The 24,392-nt window shown below is 38.6% G+C and overlaps 1 protein-coding gene across 7 annotated transcripts in view; it reads right to left on the reverse strand.

The window, feature by feature from the left end:
* The window catches only part of NUMB (NUMB endocytic adaptor protein), a 96,094-nt gene that overhangs the window by 36,469 nt on the left and 35,233 nt on the right, over positions 1-24,392 (reverse strand). For 6 of the 7 annotated variants that reach the window (XM_049825372.1, XM_049825373.1, XM_049825378.1 and 3 more), the window contains one exon: positions 830-973. In XM_049825372.1, coding sequence (XP_049681329.1) covers positions 830-955 — 126 coding nt within the window. In that variant the 5' untranslated portion in view covers positions 956-973. Of the gene's footprint in view, positions 1-829; positions 974-16,016; positions 16,037-24,392 lie in introns of those variants that run through there. The other variant, XM_049825374.1, reaches the window with a different exon arrangement.

Here is a 24,392-nt window from a genome sequence, read left to right on the forward strand (position 1 = left end):
CTGCTTACAATCTAGTGTAGGGTTAGTATTAGTGTGCCTTGAGGAAGAAAGCTTTTGATTACAAGGGGAGTGTATACAACAAGACACCTTAAATTTCATAATTATTTTCATTATTGTATTTCTTAAGTATTAATATATTATTCTAAAATATTAAAATAATATTGTTTCTTAAAGGGGAAGGATAAATGGTAACACAAAAGAAAATACCTATTTATAATACTCTGATAATCTGGAATGAGTTCTCAAAATTCAAAAATATAATTTCAGTTTCACATGCATTAATAGTCTGTAATATATACACACAAAAAATCACAGCACAGAAGACACTCACAAGTTAGCAAGTGCTTATAACCTCAAGCACTGGAGGAAACCCAGGTGTTACTTGGTAATGTTTTCAATTATCAAAAGGGAGGAAGAGATTCCTTTCCAAGCACAACCCACCGCTTACCTTACAAGTCAAACTGTAACCATAACTCCACTTTTAACAGAGAGAACCGAGTACCTTTCCATGCAATCCAAGAGGTCTATCATTTCTGCTCTTCCAGAAAAATGAAGACAAATATTATATTACTCCTCTGACTAGCTACATGATTTATTTCAACTAGATAACAATGTAGGATATCTCAGACAGTGATTTTCCAAGTCATTTGTTACATGAGTCATGTGGCTTTTAAAAAAAAGCCACAATCTTTGCAATGAGAGCTGACTGTAAAATAGGTCAGTGTGTAATGAAGCATGCTTCTGGCTTATGCTTGCCAAAAAAACCCCAAATAATAATTCATGGTAAGAGTACCTCATGGATATGCAAAAGAAAGGCAGAAACTCTTACCTTAACAGGAAAGCTACACTTGCCAGTACGAACGCCTTCTTCATCAGTCTGCCACTGGTGAGGCCTACTGGCCTCTGGGACATAGACATCTTTCTTTCTCCTAAAGCTTTGCCGTAATTTGTTCATTTCTCAGATTTTCACGTCCTAGAAGAAGAAAAAAAGAATACTGCCAATAGGCACTAAAACATATATTTAGCCACTTTGGGTCAACCACTATCATGACAAATGTCCCTGTGAAAAATCTGAGCTTCTGCAAATATGAGTGGAAGTACCTGTGAAAGGAAAATATTTTGGACATAGATTCTGAGAAAGATAGATATTCACTTCAAAGTGGAAAACACAAATCCACATTACTTTTTTAATACCTTTCCACAGCAACTGAAGCATTAGACCCCGGAAGAGTTATTACTCTGAGCATAAGGTTACCCAAAATAGCTGACAGAGCAGCTCTGAAGAGTGATGCGCATGAAATCCTGCCTCCCTGGATTTAAACACCTACCTAGAGCAAGCAAGCAGGACATGAGTAGCACAAGCTTCCAAGGCACCCATGCAAGGACTCATAGCCCTAAGTCTGCTCCTAAAATTAGGTGCTTTAAGTACGTGTGACAGGTTCATGCTTTTACTGAGGGGTACAGCCCAGCCCTTGCTTAATCTACTGGTAGAAGTACTTATGTTTAAATGAGAAATGCACTGAATTGACTTCCACATCCTGGGTAAATCTCTAAACAATTACATAGTCTTACCTCTTCAAAGGGGGAAGACAGTTCTGTAATTACACTTCCAAAGCCTAGAATTAGATGCTTTTTATACAGTCTTCTCTTATTTATCAGTTTCTATATACAAGCCAATCTATACTTTAGACATGCTCATCTTTACTAGATTCAAACTACAATTAGCCAAGAAGCTATCAGAGAAAGTACTACTAATAAAAAGACTCTATATTCAGCTACAGAAGTAAAACCATATGGGAATATAGAAAACATGCTGAAAAGCTTCTTGAGATATTGGTCGTCTTTCCTGAAAAAGAAGCCTTCTTATAACCATGATATCTCATTTTGATAGAAAAAAAAGATGCTGCAGAATGTAAGGCAACAACATCTAGCTGGATTATATATGCTTATTTCCCATTAGATTAACTAAAGTACAGAGTATAGATGTTTATGGGTGTCAATAGGCAGCCTTTGAATGAAAGCAGATTTAAAAGCAGTTTGAACACTATTTTCAACCCTGAAAAGAACCAGTATCTTCCAGTTAGAACTATTTGGCATAGGTGAGAAAAAGCAACACATTCATGTTTGCGGTATCTGACATTTAAGAAGCTTAAATTCAAAATGCAACAATTTCAAAGCTGAACAAAAGTCAGAAATTAAAAGCGTTAGAAAAAATCACTGCCCCCACTAATAATTCTTGTCAACCAAATTAAAAATATTGTTTTATATCTATGACGCACTTTAGCCATCCCAAGTAACAAAAAGGTGTGAGTTTTGTCACTGACCCCCCCACCCCCCCTCAGCAATTGTTACTTTCCTCCTCAAGCTGTGAGTCATTAGGCATTACAGTTCCCACTGTATCTTCTGGGCATGGCATTGGCTCATTTCTCTAGAATCTTCCATCTCTCCATAATCCATTAAAAGCAATATTGTGAAATCAGTAATAATTTAAAGATATACCCATGGATAAAGAAAACACGACTATATCACTAGAACTGGGAAATTTAAGCGTGGTGATGTTAATACTTGTTGAAATGCAAATAAGAATGCTACTTGCGCACAAGTTCAGTGACGAATGCAATGCTGCCTGGTCTTGTGGCATTGCGGGGCTTTCTTTCAGTGTAAGGGATAATTCCTGAAGTATTTCTACACTAGCAAATAACCAGACCAAACTCCACTTTTGCAGCAAACACCTGCACTCAAAGCTGCTTGATGAGTGCTTAGAAGCAATAAGGTGTGGGACTCCAAGCAATCCAAATCTCTCTTGCAAATTAAGTAAAGGGTTGAGATGTATGGCAAAGGCTAGACAACGGTGCCTGAAAGGAAGCATGTACCTAGAATATCCAGAAGCTTTAACGAACAGTGTAAGAGCAGGAATAAAAAAGTTGCTTGGGGATTTTCAATTGCAATTGTCTGGTTATAAAGCAGGGTTAGCTTCATTACTTCAAAGCTGCAAAATGCCTGACATAACTAGTAACATCAAGTATTTTCTTGAATTTACTTTGTAGAATTTTGAGATTAGAATATGTGTCCAAAATAAAAAAAACATGCACATTTCTTACCACTAAACAAGCTGAAGCAGCTCCTCTACAAACACAGTTCCTTTATTTCACAAGCTAAAAGCCATTTAAAAATCTGAACGTCCAAAGGCAATTCTGGAAGTTTTAAGAGGAGGTGCGAGGCTTCTATTCTCCATTAAGGCTTTGAGAGGCGTTAGAGCAGCACTAGTTACATATTTTGCTTTACAAACTGCAGACAGAAGTCTATGCTTCACTCAATCTAAAGGAACCAGAATATTTCAAGGGGGGCCATTCAATCACCTCAGGCAGTTGACATGTACTGCAGCAAATCTCCACATGGCACTTCAACTCATGAGGACAGACACCCACTCTTGTCCCTGCTGAAGACTGGCAGTGCCATAGCATGAGGAGCAAAACCACTGCTCCAGCTGCTTCGGTGCAAAGCTCAGGAGTCTGCTCAGCGCATAGCTTTAAAGCCCAGCTACCCAACCTTGCAGTCTGGTAACTGAGAAATGGGCATAGATACTCCGTTCTGCCAAAAAGGGCAACAGACTCTTAAACTGATACAAATGGATGCAGTAAAGCTCATCTGCTAGGATTCTGAGTATGAGCGATCAAAAAACATTTTGTAGAAATTTCAAACCTACAAACATGTAAAAACAACCTGTGGAAAAGTTTTCAAGGTAACTCTGAAATCTCAAAAGCTTCAGTAAGCAACAAAACAAGAACTGAGAACAGCACGCAGCCACTGTACCACTTGTGAAATCACAGTCTAATTGACTTATCATAACATTTGCTTATGTGAGCACTTCCTTGGACTTCTCCCAGGAAGCATTGCTTTTCCCATGAGACTGGTACCTTATCGGAGATTTATTCTGACCAGGAATCTCAGTCCACAGGGGAGGGTGAAAATAAGAGTTCCTCAACTACACTTCCTATGAGAAGCTGAAGTGGCATTTTGCCCAAAAGTATTTCCTTTTCACTGAAAACCAAACCCATTTTCCTACATGTTCTAATTTTGAGGTCATGTTGGCAACAAGCGGTTTAAAAATAGCTTATTCTATTTAATAGAAAAGCTGACAAATAGCAAAATCAATTTCTGGTCAGACAACCAGTGAGCTTTCTCCAACTGCCACATTCAGATTTTCTGAGATGTCAGCCTGTTTGAAGTGGGTTGCAAAATAGTTTGCCCTATAAACACCTAATTTGCTGCTTATATGCAAGTCAGCCCAATATGACTAGAATTGCCATCTGATAGGAAAGCATTAAGTAAAAAAATTCACACAGGCTGCATATTTGGGGATGCAGGAGAGAAGCACAGGAATTGCTGCAATTAAGTGCTGAAATTTCTACTAATTTTGTCTGGAGCTCAAAATCCCTGCACAGGAGCTCTAGAGAAAAATGAGTGAGCATTTTCTACTTGAATTCTTTGCCGTGCACTTCAGATTTCCATACAAGCATAGCATGCCTGCTGACACAACAAAAGACACCAACCTAGGATGCAACAAGCTAGCAGGGTATTTTCTACTAAACTGACAGCATCACTGATACTGTAAGAAGTTTTATACTCTACCTTTGGATTATGTAGGCTGAAAGTTATCTGTTCCTGATTTTTTTTTTTTATATTTAGCAACTGATCTTTGTCCTGTAATTAAAAGTATTAAAAAAACCCCAAACACAAAGAAACAAACCAAACCACCAAATACACTATTTCCTTTTCACTTTTACAACCCCAAACCCATATTAGGCCCAGAGAGAGGACAACGGAGAAAAAGTATTTGAAGATAAAACTGGCGAAAAGCCAAGATGAGAAACTCAAAATCTAATTAAATCACAAAACGTAGCGTTATATCAGAGACAAACTGGTAACAAAGGCTGAAAGCACTGAGATCTTCTGGAGAAAAGAAGAGACAGAGCCACTTTGGGTTCTGTTACATTTCAAGGTTATCTCTACCAGGCAGCTAACTGCAGACAGCTCTACATCTGAACAGTCATGCCCGTTGGGAAAAAAACAAACAAACAAAACCCCACAAACAAGAAAACCTCCACCACTTTCGCAATCCGAGAGATTACAACATTAGGCTAAACATTAGACCAGTTTCTAAAGCACCATACAAGCATCTGCAAGAGGCACTGAAAAGACGAGTTATTCACATAGTGAGTTTATAAATTTATGTTGCCATTTACTTTTACGCAAATTGATGTATTTTGGATATTTTGAAAACACAGCTCCAAAGCCAATTTAAGGAGAGCTTTGGCACCATTATTCTTCTGACCACCTGAAAAGGTATCATTTTAACCCGTATCCATTCACTGATAACTTGGGGGCCGCACAGAGACAGAAACAATGTTGTCACAGATAAAAGTGCACGTTGAAGCACTCTTGGCTTCATAGCCTTGTGCATCATCAGGTTATGGCTGCAGAACAAATTACTGCAAGATAAACTAGCATGTTAATTCATGTCTTGTTAGCCATTCTGCTGTATGTATGTATTCACTTTTACCCTTCAGTGAGCATAAGCCAGCAATTTACCCTTCAGTGAGAGATGGGTAAGCTTTCACCTTAACTGAAGTTAGATCAGGTGGGAGCTGCTGATGATGCAAATTTGGAGCTTAGCTTGCCTTGCAGGAGTTTACACATGTACCCATACCTCCAGATAAGCAGTTCATTTACATTTTGCATAAATGCTTCTTCTGTAGCAGTTGCTCCTAGAAGGTGATCCAAACTACAGAATCTGCAAGGCAGAAGGACAGTACTGGTACCTGAATTGCACTCACAAATTTAAGTGGTTAGATTTTAGGCTAGGGGTACTACAAATTTCACACTCAGCAACCACTTCCAGTTTCAACACTGAGGACAAAAACCCAGCACAAACCCATTTTTATCTTTCTTCTGAACTCTAGCCTTCACAAAGCTTACTTAATCTGCATTCAAATATGTGGTATCTTTTCTGTTTGCAATGGAAAAGGATAAAAATTTATTTTAAGTCTTCAGTTCAGCCAGTTTTTTAAAACCATTAGGAGGGTTTGGGATTACTTTCTGTTTTCTCTCAGAATTGAATACTCTTTCCTATTTACTTTACCAATTTAGAAAAAAGAAAGTCATGGGTCAAATAAGGACAAAGTACTCTCCACAGCCTGCAACCAATACAGAGTAGCCAGGGTACAGGAGGGGACGTCCCCCCAGCCCCTCCATGCCATTCCCCTGCTTTATAGTACAAGTCCTCCTGCAAGCCTGAACCATCAGTAGACCAAATTGATACATCAATAAAATTCCTAGAAGTACGCATTTCAAACAGCAAGGAAATCTAGGTTTAAGAACAAGGTGTTATAGGGATCATTGTAAAATTTACAAACCTCCACATAAAACTAATTCCATTAACATGTTACAATCAGACTAAGTAATTAAAAAAAAAAGTTTTATTCATACTTCTATTGCCTGCTATCCCCATGTTGGTGAGGTAGGAGCAGCTGCAGAACTATCAGTTCCTATGTGCCCTTTCCCAGCGAAATGCACCTAATATTCCTAATAAAAAAAGGACCAAGCCAAACAGAGCCTGAAATCCAGAGCAACAAGTCCGTCCATCTCTAGTATGTTATTTTACCTAAGAAATACAGGGCATTTCTTGACATCAAAGTTTTCTGAATAAGGATGTGTTTTTCCTGCCAAAGTTACCTGATACTTCAGACCTAAGAGGACATGCAAATTATCTTAATCTCATCAAAAAAATGTGTTTGTCTAACCTACTTACTAGGAAAACGCTCCAGAAACATTCCTCAGCACGGCTGTGAAGATCTGTATTCTCAGAAAACTCCATGGCTTGGAGTTCTTGTGCAAGTACAACCTGGTCACACCCATCTAAAGACTCATGTCTAACAGCTACCTTTTTAGCATTATCAAAACTTGAATTTCATTATGAAATCTGCAAGGGTCCACACCAGGAAATGCAAACAACCCACATATTTCAGAACAGTATTCCACATTGCTTTTTCCTATAAAACTCAGTTCACTGCTGACACTTCAACATTATTGTAAATCTTGGCTGTAACCAGGACACTAGGACATCAGCGAGGAAATACGCTCGTTTCAACTAATTTTCTTGGGACAAGATTTGGTTTTGGCAGGCTTACCTGCAGTACAAGTGCAAATATAAAGAAGTGGTTCAAAACATTTAGATCTGTTTTGCTGTCTAATGCACAGTTTGAATCTCTAAATTTAAGATGACAAGGTAAGAACGTTTCATTTATAAGAAAGAGGCAAGCTAGGAAGGCAAGTTGATTGCTGCCAAGGTAAATAGTCTGTCCCTGTCTATTATGAAGCTGCCAGAACGGAGTTTTACTCTCTGAAAAATCCTTATTAAGCATTGCTGCTAAACAAACTGTGTCCCCTCCTCTCCCACTTACACAGTACAAAAACATGTAATGCCCTATCTCTCCAAGCCTACCGTAAAGGTTAGCCAAAACTTGCTGCAATTGCCCTGAAACAGCTTCTCTGCAATTATTCACCAGCACAAGAACACAGAGTACCCTTATCTTCTAAGGAAGAAAAGGTCACCCCGTGTGTCAGATTTTGAATGGAGAACTTTGAGCCTTTTTGTGAGTTTAGATCCCATAAAATCTAATTAAATCCAGCACTGTCACACTGAAGCAAATGAAGGCATGTAACCATATGAGCACGCTCACTAAAAACATTAACAGTCCTTACGCAATACAGTATGACTAACCACATTATTCACCACATGGCTTCCTAACCCATTTACCCTTTCATTACCCAATTAAGATCTAATAACACAATACTACAAGCAAGGATTCTAAGACATCAAAATACACATACAGGTAAAGCATGAGCTCATTTGTTGAGCCAGTAAATACATTTTGTTATTGTTATTATTTAATGTTCAAATTAAGAGGATTTTCCTTGTTGCAGAAAAATAAAGTGTTGGATACACAATAAAAAGACTACTCAAGCATTTCAGCTGTAGAAAACTCACCTTCCAGCAGTGAAAGTAATATTTAGATCATGCTTTGAAAATACAGCAGAAACAGCAACTTTAAACTCTTTATATAAGACCAAGTAGGTCAGAGCTGTAACGATACCATAAATTTCTCTGACAGCTTTCTTAGAAATTGTGATGTACTGTCATCATCAGATGTGAGGTACTAGCCATCCTCTCAAACCCATCAGATTTCTTGCTGTCTCATACCTGAGCTAAGGTATCATGTGAGCACTCCACAGCTGTTTCCAGAGCACTTGACAATCCTATTTGCACCACAGATAAGAGTGGAAGGAAGGGGGGGGGGGGGGATGTTATGACAGCAAAAACTTATTGGCAAAAAACAGAGTTAAACAAAAATTGCAGATAGCTTATGAAATATCAGGAAATGAAATCATGAACTGTACTCCAATACACCATTAACAATTGTGTGGCTAAAACATTCAGCTACCAGAAGCCCTGTCCTAAAGCTTAGAATTTTTTAAAATATGCCAGACTCTTCAAACATAGGTATCCCCAGACTGCAGCAATTAAATACAGTATTCCACAACAGTATGTAACAGAAGTACCAGCACAGCAACCACACTCAGACTCTTAAAGTGCCAGAAAAACACAAGTTTGATCATTGCAAGGCAGAAGTTATTCCTGAAGATACTCAATGCTTTCTAGCAGTCATAAGAGAGAAATCACTTGCCTCTCCCAAACCTGTGAAGTTCAGCAAATAAGAAAGCCTCGTTTTCTCCATCAATAACTATTCTAAAGCAAATGTCCCAATTCATCAGACTCCACAGCAACTGTAAACTCTGACTACAGTCCTATACAATATGCTAAAATGTTTAGTTGCAGAGATATAAGGCAGTAATCCCCTTGTTTTATAGGCTCAGTCTAAAAATACCCTGCAATGACTGTCAGTCACTAGTGAGAAGCAGGTCTCCTAAATACTCTATGTGATATAAAGCGAGATGAATTATACTACCTATAACTGAAAATAAGCAAAAGTTTTCTAAAGAAACACTAGCTGTGCCTTGCGGAAAGCAGTTCAAGCAACTCTGCTTTGCAGCTCATCTGCATGCATGTGAAGAATTTTAACTAACCAAGTCATGACATTTCCAACTGAATCATTTACATTTAGGGCAGCTAAATGTCAGACAACTAAACAGTTTTCAAACATGAACAACTTGGGTTTAAAAGGTATCTTTACAAATACATGCTGAATTTAGAAAAGACATTAGATATTAAAGAAAGTACAAAAAGGGCTGAAACAGTGGAAAAATATTTCCTTTAATCACCCAAATCCAAGAACCAAAGCTTGAAGTTAAATATGTCAAATCTCACAAAAATAAATGCATTTTCAAAATCAAAAGAAGCTAACTTTTACAAGTAAAATAAGCATATTTTATTGGTAAATCAGTCACAAATCTAAGGTTTTTACACTGGAGTTACTTCAGCAGGACCTATGAGTGTTCTATACAGTGTTTGAATAGACAAGGAATTGTATCCAGTACAGCAAGCATCTGCTGCTTAGGAGTAGAAAAGGTCAAATATAAATCAGTCAGTCAATCATACCTTTGTATTTTTGGTTCTAGATCTTAAGTGAGAGCAGAAACAGCAGACAAACAATCTACAGATCCAGAGCATATGTTTCAGGAACCAACATGCACTATAAACCAGATTACTTGGAGGATCCATTTTAGCAAGATTAAAAAAATCTATTCATACCGAAGCTTTAAGCAGTGTTTCATATACGATGGTCATTCTCAACACAACAGTGAAAGCCACAGCATTTTGGACGACTGATCCAACAACAGTGCTCTGCACCAGCACAGAGCAGCCTTAGAAGTCCAGTCCACGTGGCCCCTGTTCTGGAAGCATTTGGAACAACAAACTATAAATTTATATCAGCTTTATGAGAAGTATCCAGTGGCAATGGACAGTAGTACTACCAAGTCTGTCACCAAGTAGGATTCAGGTATAGAGAAACCAGGTAAATCCACAATAATAATAGCATGCTCAGATGCAGAATAAGAAGTTACACAGGGCTCTCCACTGGAAACAGTGATTTTTATTTTATTCATATATGCTCTCAAAAGCAAACAGTTAAGTGACTGTTTACAGCTAATGCAAAATGTTCTAGAGTAGATTAAACTAAACTGATTTTAGAGATACAAAAGGATCTCACAGGAAGAAATTATTCTGTAATAAAAACAGCATAGAAAAGCACATGGAAGAAGGGTAAGAGAATGACCCTAACTATAAATAATGATGAATATTAATTCAGCTATTACCATTGTCTAGGAAAGACCATAAATCACATTTAGTCCTCTAAAAATGTTACTGTCAAATAAGCAAACAGTAGCAAGAATTTACTATGAAAGGAGCAGAGCAAAACCAGTAAGATGCCACAGCATAAGACCAGACTGCGCTCAGCTTCAATACCACATAGTTCTTGTAGTTAATACACCCTTTGTCGTGGTTTAACCCCAGCCAGCAACTAAGCCCCACACAGCCACTCGCTCACTCCCCCTGCGTCAGGATGGAGGAGAGAATCAGAAGAGGAAAAGTGAGAAAACTCATGAGCTAAGAACAGTTTAATAGGTAAAGCAAAAGCCGTGCACGCAAGTAAAGCAAGACAAGGAATTAATTTACCACTTCCCATCAGTAGGCAGGTGTTCAGCCATCTCCAGGAACGTAGGGCTCCATCACGTGCTAACAGTTACTTGGGAAGACAAATGACATCACTCTGAATGTCCCCCCCTTCCCCCTTCTTCCCCCAGCTTTGTGTGCTGAGCATGACATCATATGGTCTGGAATATCCCTTGGTCAGCTGTCCCTCCAAACTTCTTGTGCCTCCCCAACCTACTCACTGGTGGGGTGGTGGGAGAAGCAGAAAAGACCTTGACTCTGTGTAAGCACTGCTCAGCAGTAACAAAAACATCTCGGCATTAGCCGTTTTCAGCACAGATCCAAAACAAAGCCCCCATACTATCTACTGTGAAGAAACTTAAACTCTATCCCAGCCAAAACCAGCACACCTTTCTGAAATGAAATGAAAAGGTGCAGGACAGTAACAAGGATAATTAGGACTACATCAACGACTTCTGTTCAAGGACAGATTAGACACATCAAAGGTCTTCAACTCAGAAAACCAATTTCCTGGTGGGGAGAGCTAAAAAAATTATAGTATCACAAGTGTCAGAAAATGAGCAGGGAATGATGATTTTCCAATTCTTATATTGTAGAAATTGCAGAGAAGCAATGGAATTCTCTAGCAGTCCAGGTTTCAAAATAAAAGAGTATTTCTCTCACAATACAGAATTAACTTGCACAATTCCTTGCCATGGAATGTTTTACAAACTGAACATAGAAAAGGATTAAAAAAAACCCACAACAGTTTAATAATTTGATGAAAACTTTTGAAGGCTATTAGAAACTATAGTGCAGTTGCAGCCTCCCATTCAGGAAATCACCCAGTCCAATCTGACCAGCTGGGAAGGCTTATTTCATGTCTGCCTTCATCTTCTATTCTTCCTTGAGATTCAACACTGACTGTATCAGAGAGAATTACTGCACTACAGAGCCCTTGCTGCAAACCACCATAACTCACAAGCTGGTCTCCCTTCACCACCAATTCAACTGGCCAAACCCCCATGTTACAGCTGTCACAGCATCACAGCAGAGTTGTTAGCACCCAGCTACACCAGGACCAGCAAGAGCTGGCTCACTACACGTGCTAAGGATCTCCCTTTCCCAAACCCACACAAGCAGAAGCTTCTATAGCTCAAGACGTTTAAATGAAAACCAGCACATGAATTTGTATATTCCAGATAGCTCACAAAATTTGAATTACTGTGGCAACAAGCCATGTGTGCACTAGTCAATCTCAATTAGAAAATGTTAGTTAGCTAAACTGCCATGAAGTATGTGTAAGGAAAAATTAGCTCATACATTCACAGGATGACAGATGACTCCTTGTTATACCATTACTGCAGTGGGCCCAAGCACTTCAGTCAGTCACTGAAGTGTCACAAAAGGCATTTTTAATATTAATTTGTAACTCAAAGCGAAATTGTGAAGGCTTTGCATCAAGCTTCTGTGAAAATGGCAGGTTTTGATAATAAAAATGAGGCTAGAGAAAAGATACAGTAACTTTTTCTGACTGTCAGAATACCAGAAAATCATTTGATCATCCCTCAATAAGCCTAGCAACACAAAAAAGTTCACTTTCACATAAAAGATGGACAGAAACTTCTCGAAGAACTCACTCTGGTGTCCAGCCTAGCAACTGTGGTTGACTTGTAAGAACATAAATTTTTCTTCACAGAAATATTCTTATTTATTATATTAGGAATTAATCTTAACATTTGTACACTTGTCCAATGCAAGTTTTGAGTTGTTCCATAACTCTTTTCTCATAATAGCCTTTGCAAAACATTACCAGGAACTAACAGGATTATCTCCCAAATCTGTTTGCTTTACACAAATGTAATCAAATCAGAAGCTAGCTTAATGAAGTCAGATACAAGCTATAAATTCTTTTAAGCACACAGGATGCAATGTTTTCTGAATTCCCCCATCAGTTAAATACCTTTAAAAATATTCTGCATCCTCTCTAGAGCCTAATACAAGCCACACATTTCATGACACACAGAAGAACTCAAAAGATGCTTACGGAATCTGTCACCATAGTCCCTACGAGAGGAGTCTAAACAGGGTACTCTAACACAATTTCAGCTTTCTGGTACAATTTTCTATATACACAACTAGTATTCCTTATGATTATACAGCACGTAAAACCCCATTTTGTGCCTAACGTTTCTCATGTCTGCTTACCGCAAAGCCTAAAGAAGATCCAAGCACAACCTCAGTGGCACACTTACTCAGCAATTTTGAAAATTATATATAGCAACATAACTAATGAGGTATCTTTTTAAAGTATTTAACTTCATGAAATCCTGATCTATGTAATTTGTGGCAAAAAATTCCCCAACCTCAAGTGTCATAGAATCAGTTACCAGAACATAATGCTCATATGACAGTAACAAGAATATATAGACTTGGTGACTTCTCCCCCCTCAGGTTCTGTAATAGCACTTTTCTTAAAACTCCCTCTCTCTTGAAGCTATAACCTTGACTCCATGGATATACAAAAAAATATGAAACTATGAGCTGAAAAAAAAGAGAGATGATAAAGTCAAGTCCAATATGGGCTACAAAGGGTTTCATCTGAGAACTTCTGTCCTTTTCTCCCTGTACCTCAAAAGCCAATGGATTTTTAGATTATTTCAAGTGCTTCTTTTAAAGAACAACCCCACAATCTGAAATTGTAGCACCATTATACCAACTTGCCACAACTCCAGTCAAGGCTGAATTTTCCTTTTCATGACAACAGACCTGAAGCTTCTCAGACCTATGCCAAAACCTTTTATCTTACTAATTTCAATGTTTGCATATTATCAGTTGGGGGTAATGGGGTGGGCAGTGGAGAATCTCAATGGAATTGGGGAAGACTTGGGGTGGGAGATTTTTCTGGTCCAAATAAATTAAGGGATAAAAAGACAAATGAATCAGACTGCATTTAAAGTTTGGGGTTTTTTTGAAGAACTCCAAGTCAAGTTTCTCATATTGGCTCTTATAAACAGATGCACACTTCCCTCCCTACTCCCTCTTCCTATTGCTTGGCATTTAAAGCCTTTTGATTATAAAGATAGTAATGTTTGTCTTTAAGGAGGCAGTAGATAGGAATTTAAATGCTACTGATACAAAATCTCACAGGTGCTTTTTTTTTTTTTAAATATTGACAGCAATCTCTCAGACATTTCCTTTCACAGAAGTTACCAGGTTTCATTATGGTAACTAAAATTAGTAACACATTATTGCTGATCAGCAATAACATATCATGAATCCACAACTACATGCTCAGTGAGAATTATCACATTCAGCTCGAGACGTCTATAAATCCAGGGGTCCACATCTAAACTGGTTATTTATACTCCCATTAGACTCAGTGGAGAAAAAAAAAAACACTTGAGTTATACAAACCTACATTAAGTATACCTAACAATGAAAAGATATTTCTCTGAATAAGTCAGTCAGTCAACATCCGAAGAGATGGTTTCTACCCTTTTCACCTAATATCAAATTAATAATCGCAAAATTCCTCCATGATAATGAAGATTTTTTTAAAGGAAACATTGATCAAGAAATGGAAGCAGTACATTTGATTCTCTAACAATCTAGCCAAAATACTTGGTCTTTCCAGTACCACAATGAGATCTTAACTCCAGCCTTGTCATGGTTTTACCCCAGCCGGCAACTAAGCACCACACAGCCGCTTACTCACTCCCCCCCACATCAGCATGGGGGAGAGAATCGGAAGAGTCAGACAACACTTCAGCACAGACAGAAATATCACCCAATGACCCTGAAATCCTGCACACATTGGCAGCCTTTCCACATCTGCAGCGCAGCACACTGCTACCAGTCACTCCTCAAAACCAGACATAGCACAGAGCAAGCAGCAGATCAAAGTAACCAAGTCATCACTCACAGGAGTTTCCTCTGAATAACTTACTCAGATTCTACCATTGCCAAATTGTGCATTGCCTGCCAGTGGATGACCACAGTGGCAAGCAATGAAGTTCACTCCTGGTGTGAATGAGTTTGAGATAGAAGCAGTATGAGCTCTACAGCCTGGGCAAGTAGGAAATAGTGCTGCTGCTGCCCAGGCTGGTAGATGAAATGATGTGCCTTGTTCTCCATACCGAGATGGCAACACACTGCCTTACTTCTACAAAAGACAGCTGCTTCCTGGGGTGGCAACTGAGCTTGGTAGCAGAAGACAGGATGAAGAGGAAAGCAGTCTAAAAATGCCTGCAATGTAACAGCTGGCACCCAGTAGTAGCAGGGCAGGCATGATAGGGACTCAGTGCAAAGGATACTGGATATTGTGCTGCCAGATTCACACAACCATAAAAGTCACAACTGTGTTATCTTCACCAGTGACTAGTCACAGGGTTCACTGATTCGAGCAGCACCTTGAATAAACTCAATTATTCTGGCAGGTGACTGTAGCGTAACTACTCCATTCATAGATCACCATTCTTAACAGTGCCCTCTGCCTTTCCTTCCTAAGTCCAGAAACCAGAAAAAAAAAAGTCTGTTCCTCACAGAATATGCAGTTGTCCTTTATAAAAAAAAACAGCATATAGGACATTGATAATATTGATACCACCACTTACAATGTTATTAAAATTATGTGGGAGACAACACCACCTTCCTTTACAGGGAATCAATTACATGTTCCTCAATTATCCTACAATACCTCTATGTATGTTAAACTTACCTTATTTACTACACTCACAGGAACGGAACTTATGAGCAGGGGATGCAAATAGCAAGTCAATCACATAGGTACTGAATTGAGATAGAAAGCCAGCTTGTTGCACTCTAGGAAAATCAGATCTCCTAAGAAGCTGGCATAATCCCTTCTCACTGGCAAGTTCCACGAGAGTGGATCTTGACCTCAACCCCAGTGGGAATAAGCATCATTTTATGTCCCTTTGAGATTACCAAAGCCACATATTTCACTTGGCTGGAAAACATTAGTGCACATGGCAGAACTTAGAAAGTCCACTCAAACTCCACTGTTGTTCCAGCAGCTTTAGCAATCTTCACCCCTGGTTAACTGATGCCAAATAGTGTCTTGCAAACATACATCAACAAAGCACTAACAAACCAAAGGCTGTCTACATCAGAATGGGTAGGGTGCATTTTCTAGCACTTGCTGGGTGCAAATAACCTCACATTACTTCTTAAAGGACAAATTTCATTTCAAAGGCTGATTGTCCATCAAGTGCCACTTATCTATATTACAGTGCCATCCTTCTACTCTGCTTATGGTTTGTTCTGTATCTTCCCAGCTCAAACTTCACCTCACGAGATCATCTACACAGCAGCATCTTACCTGCAGCTTTCTGGAGCTGCACACATCGCATCAAACAAACAGCTACCACTATTAAAGGCAGTGGTCTCCTCCGGCAGTATTATTTCCTGGAAAAGGAAAGGGTTCTCAGACAAGAACTATAGAACTCATCTCTCTGTAAGAGGTTTCTTCTGACATTTGTAGCAGCCTAGCTTACCACTGTAGAGAGTAAAAGTACAAGCATTTTATCACACAGGTTTCCCAGCATTGAGACTTGAGAAGCTGGATTCCTACTCCGAAAGAGCAGCATCGCAGAACTCTTATAAATCAGGAGGAGAAAAAGCCAAGTAGCTATTACATATATTTATCTGGCCAATTTAGCCTCGTGACAGTAAAATTATGCAAGTATCTACTGGCATTTGTATTACATGCCTCAAAAAGTATTGTTGGAAGCCACAAACCACCTTTCCTCAAATTTCACACCAAGCATATTTAAGAGTTATACCAAATTGATTTTTTCCAGTGGTTAGGCTAAGTTGATAAACTCACAAATATTACCCAAAAAAGATCAATCATCTATGCAATAACATGTTCTTCAGTTATTTACACTCAACATTTTGCATAAATAAGGCTTCTTCAATAAAATTTATCAAGCTGCAAAAGTAGCAATGTAAGAATTTGCAAGAGCAGCCTAGTTTCGTCACTCCATCTTTCCTGTTAAGGAGAGGTGAAGTATTTGAACAAGTTCAGAGTTCTTAATGACTTTCACATTCTTATCGTCTCCTCACTGTCTATGAGAAAATACTCTATAAAGAAAGAGGCCACATCTGCAAAAATCACATTCTCATTTTCCACCTCTCTCTATTGTGAAATATGACCACTGGCAGTTGACCTCCAGCACTGTTTATACAGGCACTATACAGAAATATTTCTATAAATTACGGAGTCTGAATATACAAACCAACAGAACTTTCTTAGGTGTTCCAAGTCTTGAGTTTGAGGGATGCCAACACTTTTAAGTGACAACAGTTTCCAGTACACGCATATTCACATTGCCTGTTGGGAGTTCCTTGTCGCAAGAAGGGGCTGCAGTCTATGCATCATGTTTGAAAACTACTGTGGGTTTTCTTTTTCCACGCCCAGTCTTCTTTTTCTTTCCCGTACTTAGTCCTTCTGTGTTCAACCTTAACTCACAGCTGAGTCCTGTCTTTGTCAGTCAACTTCCATTTTAGAAGCTTCTCAAGATTAAACGTTACGGTCATGCTGGCTGAAGTAGACTTACTAGTGTTACAAGATGAAACCTCCTTAACCCTGCATCTATAGCAGAAAGAATAGGATTAAATTCAGCATACCCACAATTCTAAACTCCAAAGCTGAAAAGCAACCACAACTACAGAAATTTTTATTCCTATGACTCACAATATTTTTAAAATTTATTGAGTTTGTGAACTACACCAGGCCTTTCTTATTACCCATGTAACTTCTCTCTCCCTCAAATCTTGTAAAAAAAGAAGTAAAGATGAAGGTGAAAAAATAACTTCACAATCTGGAATGAAATGCTTTTCATAGCCTCTAATGTGAACCTCTGAACTTCGACAGGCTGCTGTAACAAAGCCAAGATAACCGAGGCTATCTTGGATTGTCCTACAACCACACCCAGGAATGCAACGCATGCCAAAACTCAACAGTTGGTCACTGACGTAGGCGCAGGAGAAATCACAACGCGCACTGAATCAGTTTCTCACTGCTGGAATAATAAGTTTAGGCAGGTTTGCTATAAATATCTGGTTCTGTAGATATAGGAGAAGATTGGAGTCATATGTAGGAGACCCAAATGCTAATTACACACTGAGTAGAGTTTCAGCGATATAAAATTAAGGAAGAAGAGGAGATTCAGGAAGGGGCCTACTTTAAGGCATACGGCCGGTGCACTCTGAACTCTCATGAAAACAGAGCAACTGAGAGATAAGGCTGTGGAAGAAATCAGGGTTTGGGGCTATAGACAAATTCCCCCATATATTACACACTGATGCATGCAGTACAATCCTGTTACTGAATTTATCTTTTCTAGATAAAACAAGTAAAATTTGTTTGAAAAAATACATTAACTGGTAGCAGCCTGCCCTGTAGCACAAGACATAAGGATGAAGACAAAACACAAATATATTTGACATACTGCTAGGCTAGGCTAAGGAGCATCAGCAGCCTCCCTGGAGGTCCGAGTTTTGTACTGCAGACCCAACTCTGCAGCAAGAGGCATTTCGATGTTTTCTGTCTCAGAGAGGGACTGTAAGACTGGCAGTTGCTCCGTATCATTCCTATCCTGCTTCTGCAGTGAAAAATCATAGTATAGGTTACTAACTTGACAACAGACTCTGACTGAATACTTTTTATTAAAATTAACTTCTATAATTCCTGATGTAGTGGTAATTTCCAGACTAATTGAGATTAATCTTTAAAAGTTTCAAACAGCATGAATTAAAACTCGGACATCAGAGCTGAGCAGATAAGCCAATTACATCCTTCCTTATTATCATCTAATAAAGCAAAAGATCCAAAAAGGTTTGAATGACCAGATAAATTAACTTCACAGAACATACCTAAAATCTGCCCATGCTTAAGATCATATTCATAGATGAACATACATACGATCCGCTACAGTTTTTGAAGTTTGTTTTTACTCCAGGGGTTTTTTTGTTTAATTGTTTTTTTTGGAGGGATGCTGTTCTACGAAGAGTATTTTTACTTTTCAAAATATTCTCTGTAGTTAAGTGAGTTTTCTACTAAGAAGGATTTTTGTAAATTTTGTTACTGTTAAGGCCCTCTTCTGGAAGCCACCCTGGATTTGTGAAACAATTAAAATCTGACTAGATTTAAAAAAAATATATAATCCTGCATTCCACAATAGTCAGGACACCTAAAGCAAGCTTGCAAATTTTTTCCCTAAAGAGGTAGAGGGGTGGAGATTGTGCAAGACAGAGTTATTTGACATACTGATTTCCCTGATGCTGGAAAGACGGTTAGAAGGCATTCCTAAAATATTGGATAGTCTTGAGGTTCACAGTAGGAGGCTGTATTTCCTGCTGGATAATAATATTACGTTAGACATAAAAACAGTTATGTTGGTAAAATTAAAATAGCTACAACATGTGAAGCTCTCCTTTTTCCTGAAGGGAGACTCCAGAAGGGACCCTGGGAATTGCAATATACCAGCAAGAGAGATGACTGAACACCTCTGTAAAACCTAAGCATCCCATGTTGATGCACATTATGTAAAGTTAATCCATTATTACCTTGATGCAAAATCAGAACCGAATCCTCTGGCTCTAATTCTCCTTCATACAATTATTTTGGGAATGGGGAAGAAAATAAACAACGTGGTTTTCGAAGATAGTTACCCACAGATTACGGGAGCCGGCAACATGTGTCAGTATTACTGACTATGCATTATGTCCTAGGTCTGAGGAGGAAAGGAAATAAGGACTAAAACATGAGTAAAAAGAAATTACTTCATCATTAGCACAGCTATTGCTAAGTGGCACCTTACCCAGCTTTTAAGGTGGCTAATTATTGACACGCATCACAGAAGAAATAGATTTTGAGTAGAAATCTGAATATTAATAGCATTATGGATCTGCTTATTGAGTATGATGTTTAAAAGCAAATCCAAGCAAGGCTCAAGTCTTCAAACGAGAGAAACATTCAAATTTAACTATCAAATACAATGTAAAACCCTCCAGTATTTAATACATTTCAAAGGTTCAAACTGTTTCAACAGATCAGTAACTAGTAACTAATTTTCTGAATCCATTCTAAGTGGTTAAAGATTCCCACTATGAGTACAATTATAAATATTATTTAAAGATCTCACTAAATTTAAAAGTTTTGGTAGAGATGAGTTCAGAGAACTTAAAAAGCACTTGTAGACAATGTTCTCAGCTACATTAGAATGCACATTTAAAAAGGAATAAAATTCCTGAGGATGCCTCACAATTCATTTACAATCTTCCACAGAATCTCTCAAAATTTAAAACTCACAAAATCTTAAGGTAAAAAGATGCGGTATTCAGTTTACAAGAAATGAAGGGGAAGTTCACAAGCTTAGTGCAGGGAATAAACACATTACTCAACTGGTCTAAGAAAGCAGAACTGACTGAGAGTACATTGTCGTACCTAATTCAATCAGAAGTGCTAACAAATACCACCATTAATAATTTGAATCCAGTCCACCCAGGATCTGAAAAGCCTCCTATGAAACGCTCACTTTTACCTGCAGAATTAAGTTGTTGGTTTCCACAGTACTTAACTTACCATTTGGAAAAAAATGTCTGTTGTTTTAAGAAGCCCACTGATGACTACCCACACAGACTTGGCCAGTTACAGTACACACAAATAAATCCAGACGATACAATTCTCAAAAACTCAGAGCACGAAAAGGTAAACCTCTGCAAGAATGAGAGCGTAAGGCGAGAACGTGGCTGTGACACAGGCTTCGCTGTACAGATTGCCCCAAGACACTCCCTGCAAATTCTCTTCACCACCCACATCCCCTCACATTGGGTACACAGACATGACACACAACAGGAAGGGCCTGGACAGCCTTCGTTCTGGGTCAGGCACACTGAAAAGCTTCTGGGAAACCTAAACAAACTGGACACAGCCTTGGGTTGAAATAAAGGCTACATCTGAGGTTCCCAACTCAGATCTGTAAGACACTGCAGTGCACACAAACCGAAGCCATCTTCAGCTGTCTGCTTTTGCACAGGTTTTGGTAGCACCTGCATCAGTTCTGAGGCACCTGACTCCCAAGCAAACATTTTGTAAGAGACTACTACAATCATAATACATTTGGGACACCTCTATTAGAAGCAGTAGCTATATCCTGCTACAGAAACTAGCACAGCTTACCATGACTGCCATTTATTGCATTCCACCAGAAGCAGCACTGAGACTGTCAACATAAAATTAAAAATAATCTACTGCACCCTTTTTTTTTTTGGTTCTGCAGTTAAAGTGCTCATAAAGTCCATCCTTCCATTACAGAGAACGGAAACCAGTGGTTTTTAGCAGGCGCTAACTGTCCTCCTCTTGGGTACAACAACTTAAGCAAGACCTTCAGTGACACCATGCCTTTTCTGCAAAGCCTGAGCAATTGCATCAGTGGGACAGGCCACCTGCAGGTTCCTTGCTCTCTACAGGAGATGCCTCATTTCCCTCTGCACCTTCAAGGCTTAGCCAGTTCCAGCTGTGCTCACCGATAACCTAAGAAAACTGGCAAAAACAACTGGCAAGGAGCAGGGTAACGTCCAGAGTGAAACATTTTAAATTGGCTCTCATATGTAAACCACGTAGTATGTTTAGTTCTATAAATTGAATCAAGTGTTATTCATGAATCCTGCTTTCACTCACCATGTCCAAAAGTTGTTGTTTGACTGATAGAGCTACTTTACTCTTCAGCACGCACCTATAAAAATAACCATGCAGAAGAAAGGATCTCTAGGTGTACTAATAAGACAATTACAAGCCTAGACAGTGGGAAGTTTTAGCCTATTCCAAAGGAGCGTAATACTTAATGGAAGCACAGAGGCCTACAATTACACAGTTAAGTCCCAATATACATTTTTACAAGGTCACAGCTACAAAAATTCACCTGTCCTGAGAAGGAAAGAAGCCAAAAGACAGAAAAGAGATTAAGACGGTCAGGAAGACATTCCCAGAATTTGTCACTTCAGCCTTGAATTACAAAAGTCACCAGTGCTTTTAATCCCCCCTCAACTCCCCACAAATATTCAGTCAACATGGTTTACCTAGATAGTAAAGACGGGAGCAAATATCTGGACTAAGTATCTCTGGAAAAGGGGTCTGCAAACGCTTACAAATACTTTTATTTTTTATATGTCAGAAAACAAAAACAATATTTGGTTATAACTACCAGAGTTTTTTCATATTGGTATACACCAGCCTCTGCATTTTTGTCCAGTTTTCTTCAATAAACTTACTTATTCTATCACGCCAAGTACAAGCTAATGCTTGTACACTGGATTGAAAGCACAGGAGTATGAACCCTGTACGAGCTGTTACTGGGTTTAGAGAGATCAAGTAATAAGATGCACATGTCCCAGAAGAGCAGGGACTAACTACCCATCTGAAAATTAGAGACCTCCAAACTGCAAAGAGCCTGCTTCACCAAAGAGAGCAGAAGAGTAAGGATTCCGAGACAGCAGCTCTGTTACTGTAGGAAGTGACATACTGCTGTCATCCACAAAGATGTACCACCTTTTCTGAACACACTGTTGAATGACAAAGAAGTCCACTATAACATACCTACCTCTTTTTTCTGTAAAATATCCCATCCCTTTACAATGGCACATGCAATTATTTGATAAGAGCACTTCTCTGGATTGCTACTTCCCACATTAAAGCATTGAGCAGCCTCAAATCAGCAGAACTATAGCTGTAACTGGAGAAGTGATTTTGCCTTTTAACTGTATCAAATCTAATCTTTTATAAGAAGGTTTAAATTCAATACCTCAATTTTATTATAAGATAAAGATGCAGAGTCCAATCTTAACACTGTACAATGAATTTTTGCCAATATGTTTTGGTGGGTTTTTTTAAACTAGGAAAAGGATTTCACACTTTCCGAATTCTGACTACCTAACCATGGAAGAGTTAACATCATCATTAATTTATATCCACCCACAAAAAACTGTGGAAGTGCTTTCAAATAGCATTACATGATAAATTACATCTGGCATTTCAGGCCCTTGAGAGAGTACTTAATATTGAAAAAATAACATAGAAAAAAATGCAGAAGTTATATAGTAACAAGATACACTTATTATACAGATCATCAGCAATTTGGGGGTGGTTTTGGTTTTACATAACTAAGCTATTAAGATCATTACACACCATCTACTGTACACTCCACATCTAGTTTATTTGACCAGTTTATTGGCTGGTACAAAAGACTTTATCACATCTGCACCCTTTCCTGCAAGGAGGAGGCACATCTTTATCTAAACTGAGGTAAGCAGGATGAATGGGATTAAAAAGGAAACATTACTCAGCCTTACTGGTATTTTATCTCTCAAGATCTCTTAAATAGTGACCTAAAGTTTATCAAGGCATCTGCTCAACCCTATCAAAAGACTGGTAATTCACCTTGAAAAAAAGTTTGATGAACTTCTGTGAAAATCCAACACAAGTCTAAAATGCTTTTGCTATGGTAGGAAAGAGTATAATTAGCAAAAGAAGCCCCTCCTTCAATCTGCATAGAGGTTGTGGGAGGGGGAAGGGGAGAGAATAAAACACCAATTTTGTCTAATATCAATGCTTTAACTTTCTGTCAATGACAAGGAAAAAGTATATACATGCACCAAGTCAATCTGTAAATGGAAGAATATAAGTTGATGTAAACATTTGTAAGACTCTTGAGAGAAAACAAATGCTTCCTGATGATTCACAAAATCACCATACCCATTCGGAAAGTGGAAGGGAACCTGATCAACTTGAAAAGATGCAGTTTTAATCCCAAACTTAAGTATACTGTAAAATTTACATAGACAGCAACTGTGGTTGCCAAGGGGTAGGCAGAAGAAGTAGCAAGTATTCTTCAATTTGAGAATCCAGAAGCAATTCTTACAGTTACAGAATTTAAATCAAGTTTTAGGCAATGCTGTCTGACCACTTCCCAAAAGCTGGGGCAGCAGAGGCAATGGCTCCAAGACAACATATTTATAGAGCACACAACCCACATACCACTACTTATTCTATAATTAAACACCAAAACAAGATGCTATTATGAACACAATGTTTCTGACAATGTACCACATTTAGATGGACACTGAAATATCTTTTAGATAACTGAACTCAGTCTAATCTGGAGCTGGTATTTCCTGGCCAATGATGACTAACTCTTCAAAACCATCATTAAGTATCAGGAAATACCTACCCCCAATATCAATTACTATTTAAACATATACCAAAGTGTTATGTTTTGAACACATTCGTAGCAAAATATCCTACAGGCAAATGGGGGGGGGGGGACAAAAAAGAAAAAAAAAAAACACTTTCCACCAGACTTAGGGTAACCAAAGTACAAAATCAAGTCGTAATATTAATAGAAAACATAAGTTAGGGCCAGACTTCCAGCTCACTTAACTTGTGAAGTTTCACTGCAGAATAACGCTTGGCTCATACACAATCTTATCCCACTCCCTTCATCCACACGCAAAAATGATTCCTGAATTAAATCAACCCAAATCACTACTATGCTTGGGATTATGGGTTAAAGAAGAGCTTGGACTAGTACTGTACGTATTCTATACAGTGAAGACAAAGGTCTTCAGAGAGCCCAGCGCCACTCTGCTGTGGCCTTCTGTCACAGCTTCCCAGGTGGACTGCCCCGCTGCCCCA

The sequence above is a fragment of the Accipiter gentilis genome, chromosome 22, assembly GCF_929443795.1.
Source record: "Accipiter gentilis chromosome 22, bAccGen1.1, whole genome shotgun sequence".
Classification (NCBI taxonomy): Eukaryota; Metazoa; Chordata; class Aves; order Accipitriformes; family Accipitridae; genus Astur; species Astur gentilis.